The 17914-nt window shown below is 33.3% G+C and overlaps 1 protein-coding gene and 2 long non-coding RNA genes across 7 annotated transcripts; 1 reads left to right on the forward strand and 2 right to left on the reverse strand.

The window, feature by feature from the left end:
* Positions 1-3592: 3592 nt before the first annotated feature.
* On the reverse strand, positions 3593-4811 carry LOC136067097 (uncharacterized). The gene is made up of 2 exons (XR_010628621.1): positions 4686-4811; positions 3593-4075 (listed from the first exon to the last, which is right to left on the reverse strand). It is a non-coding gene; the product is annotated as an uncharacterized LOC136067097 (long non-coding RNA).
* A 352-nt stretch (positions 4812-5163) lies between these two features.
* On the reverse strand, positions 5164-7124 carry LOC112009735 (E3 ubiquitin-protein ligase complex slx8-rfp subunit slx8). 3 transcript variants are annotated; one of them, XM_065772395.1, is made up of 3 exons: positions 6923-7124; positions 6670-6831; positions 5164-6537 (listed from the first exon to the last, which is right to left on the reverse strand). In XM_065772395.1, the coding sequence occupies exon 3, from the start codon at positions 6482-6484 to the stop codon at positions 5372-5374; it is 1113 nt and encodes a 370-aa protein (XP_065628467.1). In that variant the 5' UTR covers positions 6485-6537; positions 6670-6831; positions 6923-7124; the 3' UTR covers positions 5164-5371. The 3 variants fall into 3 exon arrangements, with proteins under 3 accessions (XP_065628467.1, XP_065628466.1, XP_023897826.1); XM_065772394.1 differs by having other exon boundaries at positions 5164-6831; XM_024042058.2 differs by lacking the exon at positions 6670-6831 and having other exon boundaries at positions 6923-7123.
* A 5940-nt stretch (positions 7125-13064) lies between these two features.
* LOC112009756 (uncharacterized) lies at positions 13065-16661 on the forward strand. 3 transcript variants are annotated; one of them, XR_010628623.1, is made up of 6 exons: positions 13065-13156; positions 13268-13334; positions 14222-14257; positions 14459-14510; positions 14590-14932; positions 15063-16661. It is a non-coding gene; the product is annotated as an uncharacterized LOC112009756 (long non-coding RNA). The 3 variants fall into 3 exon arrangements; XR_010628624.1 differs by lacking the exon at positions 13065-13156 and having other exon boundaries at positions 13188-13334; positions 14590-14689; positions 14837-14932; XR_010628622.1 differs by lacking the exon at positions 13065-13156 and having other exon boundaries at positions 13188-13334.
* The last annotated feature ends 1253 nt before the right edge of the window (positions 16662-17914 follow it).

Consider the following 17914-nt stretch of genomic DNA (forward strand, 5'->3'; position numbering starts at 1 on the left):
CTGCAAACCAACGTGCAGTTCTCTGTCGATGAACAGGGCACTTAGTAGGCTGCCTCACTATATAGATTTGATCCCCAACTTTTCTGTAAGAGTCCTGATTTCGGTACCATGTCCACAAGGCCCATGTTTCATTCTTCACCTGCAAAACACATATTGAAAACTCTTTTGAGATGTACTTCTGCAGACTGCAGGTGACTCTACATATGTGATGAGGAGAGGAGGAGCTCGCACATTCTCCAAATCAGTCTAAAGAAGTGTCTTTTACCCAAAATAAAATCTAAAGAAGTGTTGAGAATAGACAAATAATTTTAAAACACGCACCCCAGCAAAAAATAAAGCAGTATTAAATTTCTATTTTGAATGCAAATATATTTACATCACTTTAGTTAGTAGTTACATTTACTTTATTTTTTTCCAAATTCAAAATGGTTTTATATCCCCAAGGCAAAAATATTAAATCACCATACATATACTAGAACTGATCTTTATCTAAAAATTAGAGGTCCATATGCGCTACAGCCTACAAAGAACTACCAGCAATAAAATGTAAAACTAACAATTTAACATCTTAGATCAAACTTAACATGTGAATAAGTGCCCCTTCTAAAATTCTGAACATAGATATCATGGGTTATTTGATTGTATATCCTGTAATATAATATAAATTGTTAATATTTTTTTTTTGTAAAATACAAAAATTACTGGGAAGCTTAGTGTGTGTGTGTGCAGGAGAGAGAGAGAGAGAGTACCTCTAGGATCCCATGGCCAAAGCTACTTTCTCTTAAGGCACTGTATTCAGGTTGCTGATCCCAACAGAACTTGCCAGCTGCTGGGCCAGATGTAAAGTTTGTAGCACAAAAGCCACCCATGTACTCGTCAGGAGTAGTTGATGGCTCTGGGCATTGGCCGGGATCATCAGCATAATTAATTGCCATCTTTTCTCGATTACCCCCATCTCCAACTGTGATATATACTGGACCACAGGGATCTAATGTGTAATTATAAACTCGATTTGACCTTTCATAAGCATGGACCTGGAGATCTTTAAGCAAATAACATTCAGTGCACTAGAAAAAATCTCTTTAGATAGAGGTGTGATTATCCCAATATAATAAGGGTAAGTTACAGATTACCTCCCTATGGTTAAACCTATTATAGTTTATCTCCATCTTTTCAAAAGTGCCACCAAACCTCCTTGAACTTTGGACTTAAGTTGAAATCATAAACTCTCTAATACTTGAAAGAATTTGCCATGTACTCGTCAGGAGTGTTAGAATTATATTGTTAAATGATTAAATTTACGATCTCCTACTAACTTAAGTTTTTGGGAGAATCGGTAATTTAACACTTGTTGCCGAGTTTTTGAGACATATGTAGAGGATCATGACCCAATGAAAAAATGGAAATGCAAGGTCCAAAATTACTTAAAAGACATTAGGATACCAAAAAGATATGAAGCCAACCCAACTGTTTTTCCTGGTCTAGTTTAAACATTAGTCTATTTCATCACCTACCTAGGGTTTGTTTGGATAGCACTTATTGTTGCTGAAAGTTGTTAAAAACTGATTGTTACTAAAACACTGTAACAAAATAATTTTTAAATATATGAATAGTACCGTGGGACCCACTTTTAATATTTTTAATGTATGAACAGTGCATGAACAGTACACGCACAGTATTTTTTTTCTCACAAAAGTCAATAAANTATTTATTTATTTATTTAATTTATTTATTTATTTATGATGCTTCTTCTTGTTGATTAATGATGATATGTCCTTGAATTTGGCCTTTTTTTTTTTTTTTTTTAGTATTAATTTGCTGGGTTTGTTCAACCAGGAACAATTCTGGAAAATTTTGTCATTAACAGAAAAAATAAGAAGGATGGATGATTATTTTATTTTATTATAAATCAGGGGAGTCCATGTTTGCCCGGTTCCCTCTTCAGGGCAGAGATTGAGGTCAGGTGAAGGTATTTTGTCATGATTAATTTGGTTTCAAATGTACAGTTGTTAAGAGTGCTTAAAAGAGAGAGGAATGGTAGTAAAATATGTAAAAAAAAAATAAATTACAAATAGAATATGTATATATATAAAAAAAAAAAAAAAAAAGATGAAAGGGAGATTCAGGTAGAGTAGGACCAGTCACATTTTTGTCTTTCCCAAGTTTGTCAGCTCTAATTTTGATGTGCAAATGAATGGATGAACAATTCAGCAAAGGAAAAAAAAAATGAATGGATTAACAAGTTTCAACATGTTTCCATAAATAGCTTCATCCCTAAGAATATAGATGAAAATTTTGATTTTGAGATATGCAAATGGATGGATTCACCAGTTTCCACATGTTCCCGCAACAATAATAGAAAAGAAAGAGGTAATGTTTAAATCACAAATATGGGATACTACAAAAATTGTCATTACTGATAATTATCGCTTGAACTCCGAAAGCAAGATAGCTTAGTGACCAATAAACATTTCTTGCTATTACCCCTTTTTCCAATTTCCAATTTGGTATGATAATCTACAGAACAGAAGGTTGCTATTATACATGTTGAAGAAGGAAAAAAAATTATAGGCATTAACCCTAAATCTTGTCTTAAATAAGTATCTTGATTTTTGAGACAATTTGTACGAGAGGTTGCTTAGTGACAAAGGCACATTTGGTATTTGGTATAATAGCTCAAGGGATGTAGGTAGCTTTTCTTATATATAAGGTTTATAGGCATTTTAGTCTTAAACCGCGCCTAAGACCCATTATAGGCATTGGTCCTAATCAGAGAACGAAGACTCACTGAAAACATAAAAAATTAAACAATTTATTGATGATATAACTATTAATATTTAATTTTCTAATTGCAAATATAGAGAATATAAGAAGAAGATTTCATCCAATGGTGAATTTGTCAAAATTCACCACCCATAAAAAGATATGGGTAAGATTGTAGCATAAGACTACAACTAATTTTATAGTTAAACTTTGTCCAGTTTATAATATATACTTGACCTCGTAATATTTTGCCACATAAGTTTTTAAGACCTCATAATTTTATTCGTCATTATTTTAATAGCTTTGTCATATCAATATCTAAAAAATCTATAATATTTTTTAAATTGATTTTAAATTTCATTCTATATTGAAACCCTTAATTAGAATCTCATCACATGATTGTTTTTAATGGCAGAATATATAGTTACATACATAAACACAATCATAGTAAATGTCTAATAGTAACTATCTTAATTATCAAACTTCTAGTGAATTGCACAGGTTACCCACTAGAAAAACTAAGGACCTTAATCCCAACCAATTGGGATCAAATGAAGTCTTCAATCAACATTCTTATTCCCCTTTCTTTCCTCCTCTAGCCCTACAATATGGTGACCATTTGGACATTGACATATAGTTAAAGCAATGTAGTAAACTACATCTTTCAATTGACTTGACAAAGATTCTAAAAAACAAAAGGCTTGTAAAAGGCCAAGAGTCTTGTAGCTTAGTGACATGGCATGTTCACTTTTATTATGAGAACTAGGATTTGAATCATTCATTCACCATTATTTTAACTATAAAATTATAAATAAATAAATAAAGTTACTTGTAAAAGGGGGCAACCCGGCCACAGACAAGATACCACCCCATCCTATACTTTTTTATTCATCAATTTCCATTACTTCTTGATTCTTGCATTATCTACTCAAACAATAACCATTTGGAGACTAACATATAGTTACAGTTTAAAACAACACCTTGTAATTTGTTTACTATTTACAATAAAGAAATGCAGTAAGCATTTTTTCAAGTAAATTGTATAAGGGGAAGGCCTTGCCACCCCATCGTATACTTGTTTATCTGTCTATTCCCATTACTTCTTGGCAATTCCATTACCTGCATAAAGGGTTAGAGCATCAGAAGCTGGTTTTACCACGTTTGTTTAAGAGGCTGCAAACCAACGTGCAGTTCTCTGTCGATGAACAGGGCACTTAGTAGGCTGCCTCACTATATAGATTTGATCCCCAACTTTTCTGTAAGAGTCCTGATTTCGGTACCATGTCCACAAGGCCCATGTTTCATTCTTCACCTGCAAAACACATATTGAAAACTCTTTTGAGATGTACTTCTGCAGACTGCAGGTGACTCTACATATGTGATGAGGAGAGGAGGAGCTCGCACATTCTCCAAATCAGTCTAAAGAAGTGTCTTTTACCCAAAATAAAATCTAAAGAAGTGTTGAGAATAGACAAATAATTTTAAAACACGCACCCCAGCAAAAAATAAAGCAGTATTAAATTTCTATTTTGAATGCAAATATATTTACATCACTTTAGTTAGTAGTTACATTTACTTTATTTGTTTTCCAAATTCAAAATGGTTTTATATCCCCAAGGCAAAAATATTAAATCACCATACATATACTAGAACTGATCTTTATCTAAAAATTAGAGGTCCATATGCGCTACAGCCTACAAAGAACTACCAGCAATAAAATGTAAAACTAACAATTTAACATCTTAGATCAAACTTAACATGTGAATAAGTGCCCCTTCTAAAATTCTGAACATAGATATCATGGGTTATTTGATTGTATATCCTGTAATATAATATAAATTGTTAATATTTTTTTTTGTAAAATACAAAAATTACTGGGAAGCTTAGTGTGTGTGTGTGCAGGAGAGAGAGAGAGAGAGTACCTCTAGGATCCCATGGCCAAAGCTACTTTCTCTTAAGGCACTGTATTCAGGTTGCTGATCCCAACAGAACTTGCCAGCTGCTGGGCCAGATGTAAAGTTTGTAGCACAAAAGCCACCCATGTACTCGTCAGGAAAACAGAAATAAGCTTTATAGGTTTAGCTTACAATTGAATTGTGATCGTAATACAAAACCATAACTTTCCAAACAAGAGGCCACTTACAAATACTATGTAACAATGCATTCTGAGACTCATATTTTATTTTTAAAATGAAATTATCTAAAAAGATATTCAAAAAATTCATGATCAGAATAAGCTTTTATCCTTGCTACAATGCCCATAAACGAAGTGCTTTGTTTCAGATCAATTCCTCGCTGCAATTGCTTCAAAATGCAAACTTTGGTCTCATTTCACCAAAAAAAAAAATAATAATAATGGAAGAGGGAAGTTCTATAATCTATATCCAAGAACAAAATGCATTTACAAAGAGATGATAATCACTAACATTGAATTGGAACCAGAGATCATTTATCACATGAAAACCAAACCTCACTCTTTTTTTGTCATTGAAATTTAATGACTCAATTCTAAAAATAAAAAATAAAAATGAAAACAAAGCAATTTTATCTTCAATGATGATCAAATCAGATTATGATACAATTGTGAGAAACCCAAATTATACGGGAATTAAAAAATGTCAAGGATTTCCAAGATGAAACGGTTGCAGAGAGGGCAATTTCCCCTACCCACCATAAGCTCCCTTGAACACAGCCTGCAAAACGTGTGTCCGCACGGTATAAAAGCCGAGCCTTTGTGCCTTACCATGCACACGCAGCACTTGTACTCTCCTCTTTTGCTTCCGCTTCCGTTCTCTTCTTCCGCTTCTTCTTCCTTTCCTTTTCCTTCGTTTCTCTCCTCCTCCTCCTCCTCCTCCTCTTCCTCCTCATCGTCCATGTTGTAGTCCATCAAATCCATCAACGACATTCTCACCGGCGTCTCCGCCGTCGTCGACGAAGTGTTAAGCTGCTCTTGCCTCTCCCTCTCCGCCGCTTCTTGCGCCGCCACCGCTTCTCTCGCCGATAAGGCTCTCTCCTCCGCTAGCACCACCGACAGCCGCCGCGTCGGAGTGTGAGGCGCGATTTCGTAGTCTCCTTCTTCCTCGTCGTCGTCGTCGTCGTCGGAAGAGGACGAGGAGGAGGAGATTTCGGTGTTCCTGTAGTGCGGTGTGCCGACGAACCGCGTAGAGTTGTGGCGCGTGTTTTGCGGTACGAAACTCGTAGACTCGGAGTCGGGGAACTGAGTTGACTCGGCGGGAATCAGGTCTCCGGGACTGTACCGAGTGGAGTTCCGGCGCGAGATCTGCGGCGGCTGTCTGGACAAATCTTCGGACTGAGTCAACTCGGCCGAGCTACGGAATCGGACCGAGTTACGGCGAGAAAGCGAACCCTGCTGTTGGATAGGGATATCAGAGGCAGGGATAGGAACAGAGGAGGTCCAAGCAGCCCCAGCACGCTTCAAACGGAGCTTGTCTTTGAAGGTTTTCCACGATTTCTTATCTCTGCAATTATTCGTATTGATATTGAGCCCCTTGTATGCCGACCTCGCAGCATTCGGATCCTGCTCTCGGATCACATCCAGTAGGGTCCGACTACTGTGCCGAACCTGAGGCTGAGGCTCCGCCGCCGCCGTCTCCGTCACCGTCGCCGCCGAAGAAGGTTGCTTATCCGTGGTGCACAGAACGTCGCTGAGAGTCAATCCGGTACTGGACTCTCGGTTCACGGCGCCTTCTACAGCAGACATCTGATCCCACAATGTAACTCTCCTCCCCCTCCTATCACTGTTTCTTTCACCTCCTTCCATATTACACCACCACCACAAACAAATATATCAGAGAGAGAGAGAGAGAGAAACACATGGAAAATGGATCTCAAATTTTTATCAAAGAGAGAGAGAGCATAGCAAATAGCAATATAAACATAGGATACCATTGCTTACGTTACGTTGTGTGGGTGTGAATGTGAATGTGAATGTGATGGTGTGATGGATGGATAATTTTGTTTTTATTTTTATATTTTTTAAGTTTTGATGAAAGTGAGGGTCAGATCTGATATTCGGTGCAGACTTCAATTGCTTTAAATTTGGTATAACTGTAAAAGAATGGTTGGTATCACAATGAGAGAGACAAAGGTGCAATAAATAAATGAGAGTCAAAAAGAGAGAGAAAGAAAAGAAAGATACCTAAAGTAAAAAAATTGATGCAGTGCAGATCTGTATTCTGTAAATAAGAACTTTCTCCCTTTTGTTGTTTGTGTGATCTGCATCTGTATGCTTTTTGTTTTTGTTTTCTATCAAAATCTTTATGTCTATGTGTGACTTTCTCTTTTCTTAAAGGAATGAAAGAAAAAGGATATAAGTTGAGAAATAATTATAGGAAATCAGGGTTTAGAGTTTGGAAAATAGAACGAGTCTTATGTATGGGAATATATTTGTGCCTCTACTTCTTCCCTTTATTTGTGGCTATATTTGATATTTTAAAAAATCCACAACCGTCCCTTTTATGCCACCATTTTTATACAAATCTAATGCGATTGGTGATGAGCGGTGGAAATAAAGTGATAGGCCATAACTCTAATGGGATTGGTTATGAATGGTAGAGAAAAAAAGATAGGTCAATATAAAAGTGATATAATGTGCTATGAGTACAATTATTCAATATAGACTTTACTAATTGAACTACCTCAAACCCACTTAATCTAACTTTAAAAAAAAAAAAAAAAGACAAAAATTTATAAAGTGTGCAATTACCCATCAAATGAAAGAACAGAAAAGAAGTTCAATTGACCCTAGCTGGCCTCACATTTGTCTTCTTTTGTTCTTTTTGGTTTTTACTTCTTTCTTTCTAAAGCTTCTATCATTTTCATCTATCATCTATCATCTATTTGTTTTATTGTCTCGACCACTCATATGCAAAATGGTCCAAATCTTTTTAGGAAAATAATGTGGTTTCTTTTGTCATAATCACTACTTATTAACCGACAACAAGATAATTAATCAAAAAAGATAGGAAGAAAAAAGTGTCTAGTATTATTCTTAATCTTTCTACATATTTATTTTTTGAGAGAAGGTTTCAATTTATGCCATCCACCCCTTAATGATAGTTCTTTATTATTAGACCAAGACGCCAATTAGTTTTTGGCGCTTTGGTCTAATGATACTTGTTTTTTTTTTATGAAGTTTCATAGATATTTGTTTTTTTTTTTTTTAATATAAAACTTTATCAGTTAAACCATAGTCCATAACACTTTTTGTTATATCTATTGGTTTATAAAATCTGCATGTTGAACCATGTTTATAAATTATTATTTTTTAAAATATTTTTATAGATAAACATAAATATACATGTTTGTTTAGTTAGAACTTGCTTAACTTTTAACTTTTAGTTTTTATGTATAATTATTTAGAACTTTTTTTTTTCCACTTTTTCTTACCTTTTTTTTTTTAAGTATAAATATATTTTAGTTTACTTTCAGCAAAAAAATTAAATAAATTATTCCAAATTAACGAAAATGTGTAAAAGAATTTTAATCATCATATAGCCACCCAAGATAAATTTTTTGGTGTTGTCACCAGCCAAACCTTGTGATAAGGCTGTCATGGCTCACCCCTAAAGATGTCCACACTACAAACAGCTATAACCTGGTAGGTCAAGACCATTGGTTTATCAATCACAATAACACGGCTACCAAAATGATGTCAATAAATATAGCCCCACTAGTGCAATCATTAACACAACGAGACAGGAAGCACCTCAGTAGTACACGATCACTCTCTGTATCTGAGAGTCCCATCCCTTGTGAAGGACCCCTTTCCCAGAGCCAGAAGGGAGTCAAAAATCAATAGGAAAAAAAATATTGGCATACCTCCTTTTAATGTCCATGAGTTTATATAATATGAGTGTAAGGTGCCACCATATGTAGTCACTCTCGAAGATTAAAGGACTAAAAGACTTGCACAAGTTAACATGGGATTTTTATTTCATTTCATGAAATGCAAAATCAGTTACTGAGGCCCATGTGGAATTATGAAATATCATTATCATCAAAGAATGGCTAAGAATAACAAATACCGTTACTATTTATGAGATATTCCTCGTTATTGGTTATTAAAATATATAGAGTACTAAAAACTTCACATTAAGATTATGAAATTTAGTTAAATCAAAATTACAGTAAAAACAATATACAAATGTTAATTTGTTTGTTAAGTTATAGAATAGATTATTCCATTTCAGCAGGTCATGACAAACAACTGAAAAAGTACAATACAATTATATGTTGGAGCAAGAAAGACAATTATAGAAGTCAGGACTGAACTGAAGAGATGGCATATATGGTCCACCACGTAAAAATCCTTCTCACTATATATTAAGTAAGACTGCAAGTCATAAATTAATAAACATCTAAATTAATTAACTATGATATATAAATAAATGTCTAAGTCGAAACATGATCATCAACCACTTGAATATATATATCATTCTCAAAATATATATATATATATATATATAATAAAAGATTAAAAAGTATCATCACACAAAATGTGTTGAGCTACATAAAACCGGTCGTAGAAAATAGGATACACACCTAAACTCAGAAAAGTTATGTTTAGAAGAGAATGTTAGAGAATATGTAAATTAGTGGTTGAACTGAACTTACGAAGAGAATAGAAGAGATTGTTAGAGATTAATATCCAATCACCAGTTGTTGGGTGGTTGAACATGAAGAGAAAAGAACTTGTTAAAAAGATAGTTAGGGGGCTTTAGTATTGGTTCCTTGTTCCTTCCTACTGCCCACCAGTTAACTAAACCTGCTATGACTACTCAGTCTCTGAACATTAATTTTTCCCTAATATATAATAGTATATGCCATGAATATAAAATTTATTGCTGGGATGATAGATTTTTGGACGTTGCCGATGGGATGGGATCCAATAATCTAATTATTGCTTTGGGTTTGGGTTGGTTTTATTGTAGGAGAAGTTGAAAAAGAGCTTTAGTATTGGTTCCTTGTTCCTTCCTACTGCCCACCAGTTAACTAAACCTGCTATGACTACTCAGTCTCTGAACATTAATTTTTCCCTAATATATAATAGTATATGCCATGAATATAAAATTTATTGCTGGGATGATAGATTTTTGGACGTTGCCGATGGGATGGGATCCAATAATCTAATTATTGCTTTGGGTTTGGGTTGGTTTTATTGTAGGAGAAGTTGAAAAAGTATCACGCATAATAATTACTATATTTCTGTCCTTTTCATCTTATTTCATGGTCTCACTCACATCACATGCATCACCATTATTAACTTTAAGTCCTCCCTAGTGGACCACCATAACCCATTGCGAATTCTTTTTGGTCATTGCTGTTGTTATCATTGTCAATTATCAGTGGGGTTTAGCAATGTCTATCCCAATAATAATAAAAATATAAAATAAAATGATAAAAGAATGAAAAGGGGTTTAGCGATACAACATTCATATATATATATATATATATTTTTTTTTTTTTTGAGAAAAATACAACATTTATATATGGTTGTAGACTATTGAGATTGATGCAAATAATACTACAAAACAAAAGTGATGCTAATTGATAAGTAAATAAAATAATATTACTTCAAATACAACAACTTGCCATTTTAGCAAATTGTGAAATTTATTAAAAATTTATTTCTTTAATGCTAAATGCCATCAATCTCTCTGACCTTCTAGGCCTAATCCAACAGTATCTACTAGATTGGCTTTGGCACAAAGATTGTAGCCATATGATACTAACATGCGATAACTCCAGAAATTGTAGTATATAACTGCAATCTCTGCACCAAAGCCAATCTAGTAAAATATTGCTAGATAGAAGGTCAGAGAGATTGATGTCATTAAGCATTATATATATATATATATATATATAATCATAGGTATGAGTGATAATGTAAAAACTATGTACTTATACAAAAAAAAGTGATTGACTTCAACATTAAAGAAACTTAGACATTAGACTAGTGTCATCTAGGTCATCTGATTTCTTCCTTTGACTATGTATTCTCCATATTAAAGATCTTCTAAGCTAGTCAAATAGTGTGATCATTGCTACATCATCAAATAATATGAATTACTACCGCTCTTAATCAAACCTTACAAATCAAACTCACACAAAAAATATTCACGAACCTCACAAATATAAACAAAATCTCTTACAAACGAAAACTAACTCACAAATCTAACACACAAACTCACAATCCAAAACCCCTATACACTCAATAACTCTCTTACACAAAAGTAAACAAACACTCAAACTATTCTTCAAAGAAACTTGCACCATGTTAGGACCTCAATTATATACAAACATATAATAACTACATTAAATTTGTAATTAGGAAAGATGATATTATTTATGTTACATTAGTCAATATAATTATGTGTTTCAACTTGTTAGGAACCTAGTCGTTCTAATAGGGATGGATGGGAATTGTAGAAAAATTAACTTAATTCGATGTAGTCACCTTCCATAGAGATATATTAGAGAGAGAGAGAGAGAGAGAGAGAGAGGAATGCACTAAGCAATCAATTGGTTTATTCTTCAATGATATCTAATGTTAAATTACAATTATGTATTTATAGAAGACTAGCTCTAATCTCATTGGTTTACATGGCTCAAGATAATTAGCTAGTTAATTCAACATGTGCTCTATGAATTAGGCCATGTGTTAAATGGACATGCTTAATTCCTAACTAACTTATCATTATCTCAACTAATTAACTAACTAAAGGGAATGCAACAATTATAAGGAGATTACAAGGCAAATGGTATAATTTGGGGTTCCTACCATAATTTAACTTAATATTATTGCACTAAACTCATCACATACGCTTTGCACGTGCAATAATGCTTGTTTATTTATTTATTTTTATTTAGTGTTATAATGTCTAAAAGTGATATATAAATAATTGTGTGTAATTTTTTTTTTTTTTTAAGAAAGAAGTAAGGTAACGTGGAATAATGTTTAAAAATGAGATAGAGATAGTGTTCTAAGTTTTAAGACCTAAAACTTAGAAAGAGTAATTACTCTTTTAACCAATTCGTGTTTTTTTATTTAAAATGATTCAACTAAAAGATTGGGATATTTTAGAAAGTTTAAGAATTTGTATGGTATTTTAGCACGGAAAATGTTGAAAACCAAACAGGGAATCCTCTTATAGATAATATAAATAAGGAACTCAACTTAAGTTGGGCCCATTTTATAAATCTCTCACCTTGTTTTACAACACTTTACTATTTTGAAACCGCTTTCTCAAAATAAATTTTATGGGACTATCTCATAAGATATTTTTTTTCGATAAAATACACTACAAGCAAAGCCCTAAACTTCAACGAACTAAACAAGTTTTCCCTTTTCTTGAGAAGGCAAAAAAAGGAAGTCTATTTAAAATCAGCTAAAATAGTAAAACCCCAATGTTGCTATATATATATATATATATATATTTTGCCTATATAATAAACTTTATTTGAACAGTACCCACCTAAACTTGAGCAAAGTTTTTCTTCAAGCTCTTCAAACTTCTCGTATATCTTTTTTTGGGTGTGAATTTTAAAAGTTTAACTATTGAATTTTATGTTCTTTATATTCTTAATATGCGCATCAAATTTTATTCAAATTAGATGTTATTTACTATTCAATCAATAAATTTACATTTGTTTGATGACATAGTAATTAATCTTTGATCTTCTTGAAATTTTGCAAGCATGTAGGATATAATAAGAATATGCAATTCAACGGTTATATTTTCAAAATTTACAGTCAACATAAAGATATATGAGGAGTTTAAAGAGTCGACTTAATGCGTGGATTCTTCTCTGGAATTGTTTTTCTAGGTCTAATGAGTAGAACCACTTGAGTAATTAAGCTCAATGACCAAACCTTAAATTTGTAATTGCAGCCTACATAGTCTAATTTCATTCCAAACTTTGAAGTGCTTATATCTATATACATGTATGGACAGCTTTAAAGATTTGGAATTCAAATGGGTTTCATTTTGATTTTAAACTACTTCTGAATTTCATTTTTCATTTTATTTATTTATTTTGGTTGGAAGCATTGTGATGTATTGAATTTGTTGTAGCAGAAAATATATCGAGTGTAATGGCCATGAGGAAGCCTGGCTTAATTGCTTTATTCAATGTTGATGGGACACTTACTGCTCCAAGAAAGGTATTGATTTTCTTCTCTGTTTTTTATTTTTATTTTGTTCCATTAGATTGTTTAGTAGAGTACCTATCTAGAGCATGGTTGTTTTGTAAAAATTGTTTACATAATATAAATATTGCGTACACGTTATATATTGTGTTTGATGCAATGTTATTTAACTACTAGTTGGTCACTCCAGAAATCTTAGAATTCATGCGGGAACTCCGAAAGGTACATGATTGATTGGCATTTTGAGTTTTTGTGGGGACTTGTTTTCTTTGTGTTTACTTCTACCGACCTCCCCATAATGCATTGGGTAACTTTTTTTCCCCCTGACCGCAGTTTGTGACAGCTGGTGTTGTGGGTGGATCTGACCTTGGTAAAATATCAGAGCAGCTTGGGAAGACAGGTTTGCTCTATCTAGCTCTTAGCTTTTAGCTCATAACTCATAAGAGAAAGTATTGAAAATAAGCAAGGAACCAGAAATCTGTTTGATTTCCATTTGTTTCAATGTGATTGAAAATAACTTGGTGCTTAGCTTTCAAGTTTCAACTATAATTGTCATGGATTGGAGGCAACATTTGTTATGAACCTTGATAATCAAGCAATATCTTTTTCATAAAATTATAAATTGGTTTCAAGTCTAGCCTTTGTAAGCTTGTGAATTTCTTCCATGTGATGTTTGAAGTGTTTGGTATATTTTCTATGCCTATTCAGATGGCCTATATTCTATATCTGATGGTTCTCAATTGTTCTCAATATTGAGGCCAATGCTGTATTCTACTTCACTGCATTTAATATTTACATGATTTTTGTATTAAGAATCTCTTTTTTTGTATGATTATGTATTTTCTGAGACTGGCCTTGTGGCTCATAAAGATGGGAAGCTTATTGGCACCCAGGTATTAATTACCACATAAACCCAAAATACAAGAAAGCAATCTCAAAATTGCTCCTGGTACATTAGCTAAGTTTGAAAAATGCCTTTGGATGCCATTGAGCTCCAGCTAAAATGCACTTCCTCCCCCATAAGAAAGGGATGGAGGTTGAGGTCGTGTGTTCATTATGAGCACGTCTAACTTGCCAGTTAAAACATATATATATATATAGAGAGAGAGAGAGAGAGAGAGAGAGAGAGAGAGTGCCCCTGGGTTGTTTACAGCCTTATAAGTGCTTACCAATTATAATTTGTATCCTTAGGATCCATGACAAAACTATGTATCTTTTTGCATATTCCTTGTTTCTTTAATTTGATATAATATGTCCTTGATGGGTTATGTTTCTTCCTTTTTCCAGAGCTTAAAGTCATTTCTTGGAGAAGAGAAACTCAAGGTAAGTCCCTTTGTTATTAAATGTCCCCTTGCAGCATGTGCTTATTTCAGGGGCTAGAACAATTAATTCCCCCCATGTATATGCCTGGATGCCAACATCGCATCAATAATGACTAGAAGAATTTCATTAATTTACAGAAGTGTTCTTTTGCAAGCATTCTAGATAATCAATCTGTTGTCTTGATGGACTGCAAATGTGCAGGAATTTATCAATTTTACACATCATTATATTGCTGACTTGGATATATAAAAAGGTTAGTGGAAAACAAAGCCTTAATATGTTTGTATTTGTGTATTTTAATCGAAGCAGGACTTGTTTTTTAAAATCTCTAGGGGAACATTTATGGAATTCCGAAGTGGCACACTGAATGTATCACTAATTGGGCGAAACTGCAGCCAAGAAGAAAGGGATGAGTTTGAAAAGTATGACAAGGTGGCAACTAACAACAGCATGGGTTCCTTTTCTTTTCTTATCTCTTTTTCCCCAGAAATACTAATGTTAAGTTTTCCTTTTGATCATATTATAGCTTTTATGATATTTGGTATTTAATATGGAAGAAACATACAATTGAGGTTTCAGGTTCACAATATTCGCCCAAAAATGGTTTCTATGTTTTGTGAGAAGTTTGCTCATCTTAACTTGACATTTTCAATAGGAGGCCAAATAAGTTTTGATGTGAGTAGTACTTGATGGTTGTGCTCAAACTTCATTATGTTGCCATGATTCTTACTTTCTTATATTTAGTAAATTAAAAGGAAAATGGAGGCACCGTTGAATTTAATTTGGTGCATTATTCTATTAACAGGTTTTCCCTCAAGGTTGGGACAAGACATACTGCTTGAGATACCTAGATGGTTTCCTTGAAATCCATTTTTTAGGTTACAAAATATACAAGGTTATTCCTTTACTCTCATCATTCCCCTCTTTCGATTATTTGGATAAATGATTTGGCTGTTTTTCAATATTGAATAATAGTTCACCTGTCATATTTGGAAAGTTTCTGCATTTCTCATGAGACAGTACTCATGGTATCAGTAAGAAATGATTATTAGCGAAAGTGCAAGTTGACTGTTTTGGAAGAGAGGAAAATGTAGACGATACCTCTTAATTTCTCATGGGATGCATCCCATACAACATCGGATTTGATGCATTTTATATCTTGCTTTGGAATTTACAGATATCCTCTAATTTGAAAATTTTGATGATTTTATGATAAAACTTGGTGGTCTGTGAACCAAAATTTAGCCCTTAAGTTTAGGTTGATCAATTCTTTGTGGGATTTAGATACATGTAGTTGTTAGTACTTGGCCTACATACCACGACTCTTTAAAAAAAAAACCCAAGAAAATGCTAAAATTATATTATAAATAACTTACAAAGTGATATGACAATAAATCTAATTGATCTTAACCAGTGTTATGATCATAAATTTGAATCCAAACTAAGTCCTTCGTACTTTTATAATATCTCACGACTAAACACTACGCAAAAATAATTTCCATAAAGTTTGGGTACAACTCAATGACTAGGACCACCTTGTGGCTCCTATAGGCCATAGAACGCTATTAAAGACTCCTCACTCTATATAGTGCAGGGACCAGCAAAGTTTTCTCATTTGGAGATTTTAAAAAACAAATGCAAGCAGGAAAACAATTACCTTATGTATAAGCATGGTATAATTACTTAAAGCCAATGAGGTTTTAAGTTTTTAACATAGAAGATTTTTGGTGGTCAACCAAATTGACAAATTCAACTCATGGAATTGCAGTTCAAGGGAAAAAATTGCAAAGTAATACCAATCCTCAAGCAATTTCGTTAGTTAGCATCGTTTTCAAACTATTTATGAAACTAACATCTCAATAGTGTAAGACTCGATTTTGGTGTGCTAAATCGAGTATAATAAAATCAATTTCAAGTTTTCAACGACCTCAAAATCAAGCCTATAGAGCTCGAGTTCAGTATTGCAAAAAGAAGAATCTGACTAAGTGAAGAAGAAGAGGAAGAATTTGACAGAGAAGATGGAGGGTCTAACCAAAGAACCCCACAACCAAAAGAAAAAAAAAATTACCTAGAAGAATCTGACTAAGTGAAGAAGAAGAAAAAGAAAGAAGAAGAAGAAGGTAGCTTGATTTCTGAGTTCCAAGTTAGCTTCCGAGCTGCAATCATAACACTCGTGCTTGGTTTTTTTGATTTTGCTGTGGGTTTGTTGATTTCGATGTTCTTCATTGTTCTTGCTTTTGTTGAGTGAGTATCAAAATCGAGTCTGTAAGGTGTGATTTCAATTTGACAGAAAACAAGTTTAATGGACTTGAGTTTAGCATTCCAAAATCAAGTTCATTACACTTGAGATGTTAAATTTCTAAATAGTTTTGAAAACATACTACCTAATGAAATTGTTTGAAAATTAATGTTATTTAATAAAAATAAAATATAATATAATATAAAAAATAAATAAATAAACCCAGTTCAAGAGCTAACTGCGTATCAATACCGGTTAATCAGCAAACAAAATAAAGGTAGCTTTCTTTTAAGGAAAGAACGTAGCTAACCTTAGCCACTAAATGGTAACAGGCTTTTGAGAACATGAATTCTAATCAATACAAATCTCACTCAACATGCTTATATGATACGATCAACCCCACCCACCTCCCCCTTGAAAGACAAAAACAGAGTTTCCAATTCAACAGTTATATACTTATAAAGACAAACATCTCCACGGATTTAACTACACTATAGTTGCAACAAAATGTAGGGGTGATATTTGAATAATTAAGGAAATGTGATGATCAACTACACCCAGGAGAATCTGCTCTGCAATAACTTCAATATAAAATGTAGTGCGGCATGGGAACTCATCATCACAAAGCATGAACATTATCTAATAAAGTAAATTATCTATGATTCATGCTCGTACAAAGCACCGCAAAGAAGCAGGCTCAAAGAAGGTGATTTCTACATGGTATTTTGTGACTACTTCCGAGCACATTCACACAAAGTTGTTGGAAATGTGGCCAACTCAAGAAGAAAGAAAAGGAAATGAATAATGGTTTGTTTGGACATAGGAAGAGTGAAATTTAGCACAAAATTAGCTTATTTTTAACCAATTCTACTCTACTCTCCTCCTCTCCCCCTCCATCCAAATAAGCCATAACATTATAAACTAACAAGCAGACTCAGATTTGTGCCAGATATGCTGCACAACTACTAATCCCTTGCAATCTGCTCATGAACGTGAGTACTAGCAATTTCAACTGTCATACCATGATTATGTATTTCTACACACATTCATCATCCAACTATTCCCGTTACATGCAGCAATGCACAAATACAAGCAATTCATAAATTTTCAACTTTGCCTTTCATTAATTAAATCTGGCAGCTATTCATGGTATCAAAATGCACAACATGAAATTACAATAAATCTCCTCCACGACAAATCTTGTTCAAGTTACCATGCCAATTGGGAAATGTAAAAAAAGGGTAAAAAAAAATTAATTTTTTTTTTTTATTTTTGCATAAAAAAGTTATAAAAAATATATCTTAAAACCAATACCCTTGGACCTTCAATAATTTTTCCCATTATTAAAATCTAATTGCCAGTGGAGAAAAAATGCAGGAAAAAAAAAACTTGAAAAACATAAACCAATTGCACAAAGC

This window comes from Quercus suber, unplaced genomic scaffold (genome assembly GCF_002906115.3).
Source record: "Quercus suber isolate HL8 unplaced genomic scaffold, Cork oak 2.0 scaffold_58, whole genome shotgun sequence".
Lineage (NCBI taxonomy): Eukaryota > Viridiplantae > Streptophyta > Magnoliopsida > Fagales > Fagaceae > Quercus > Quercus suber.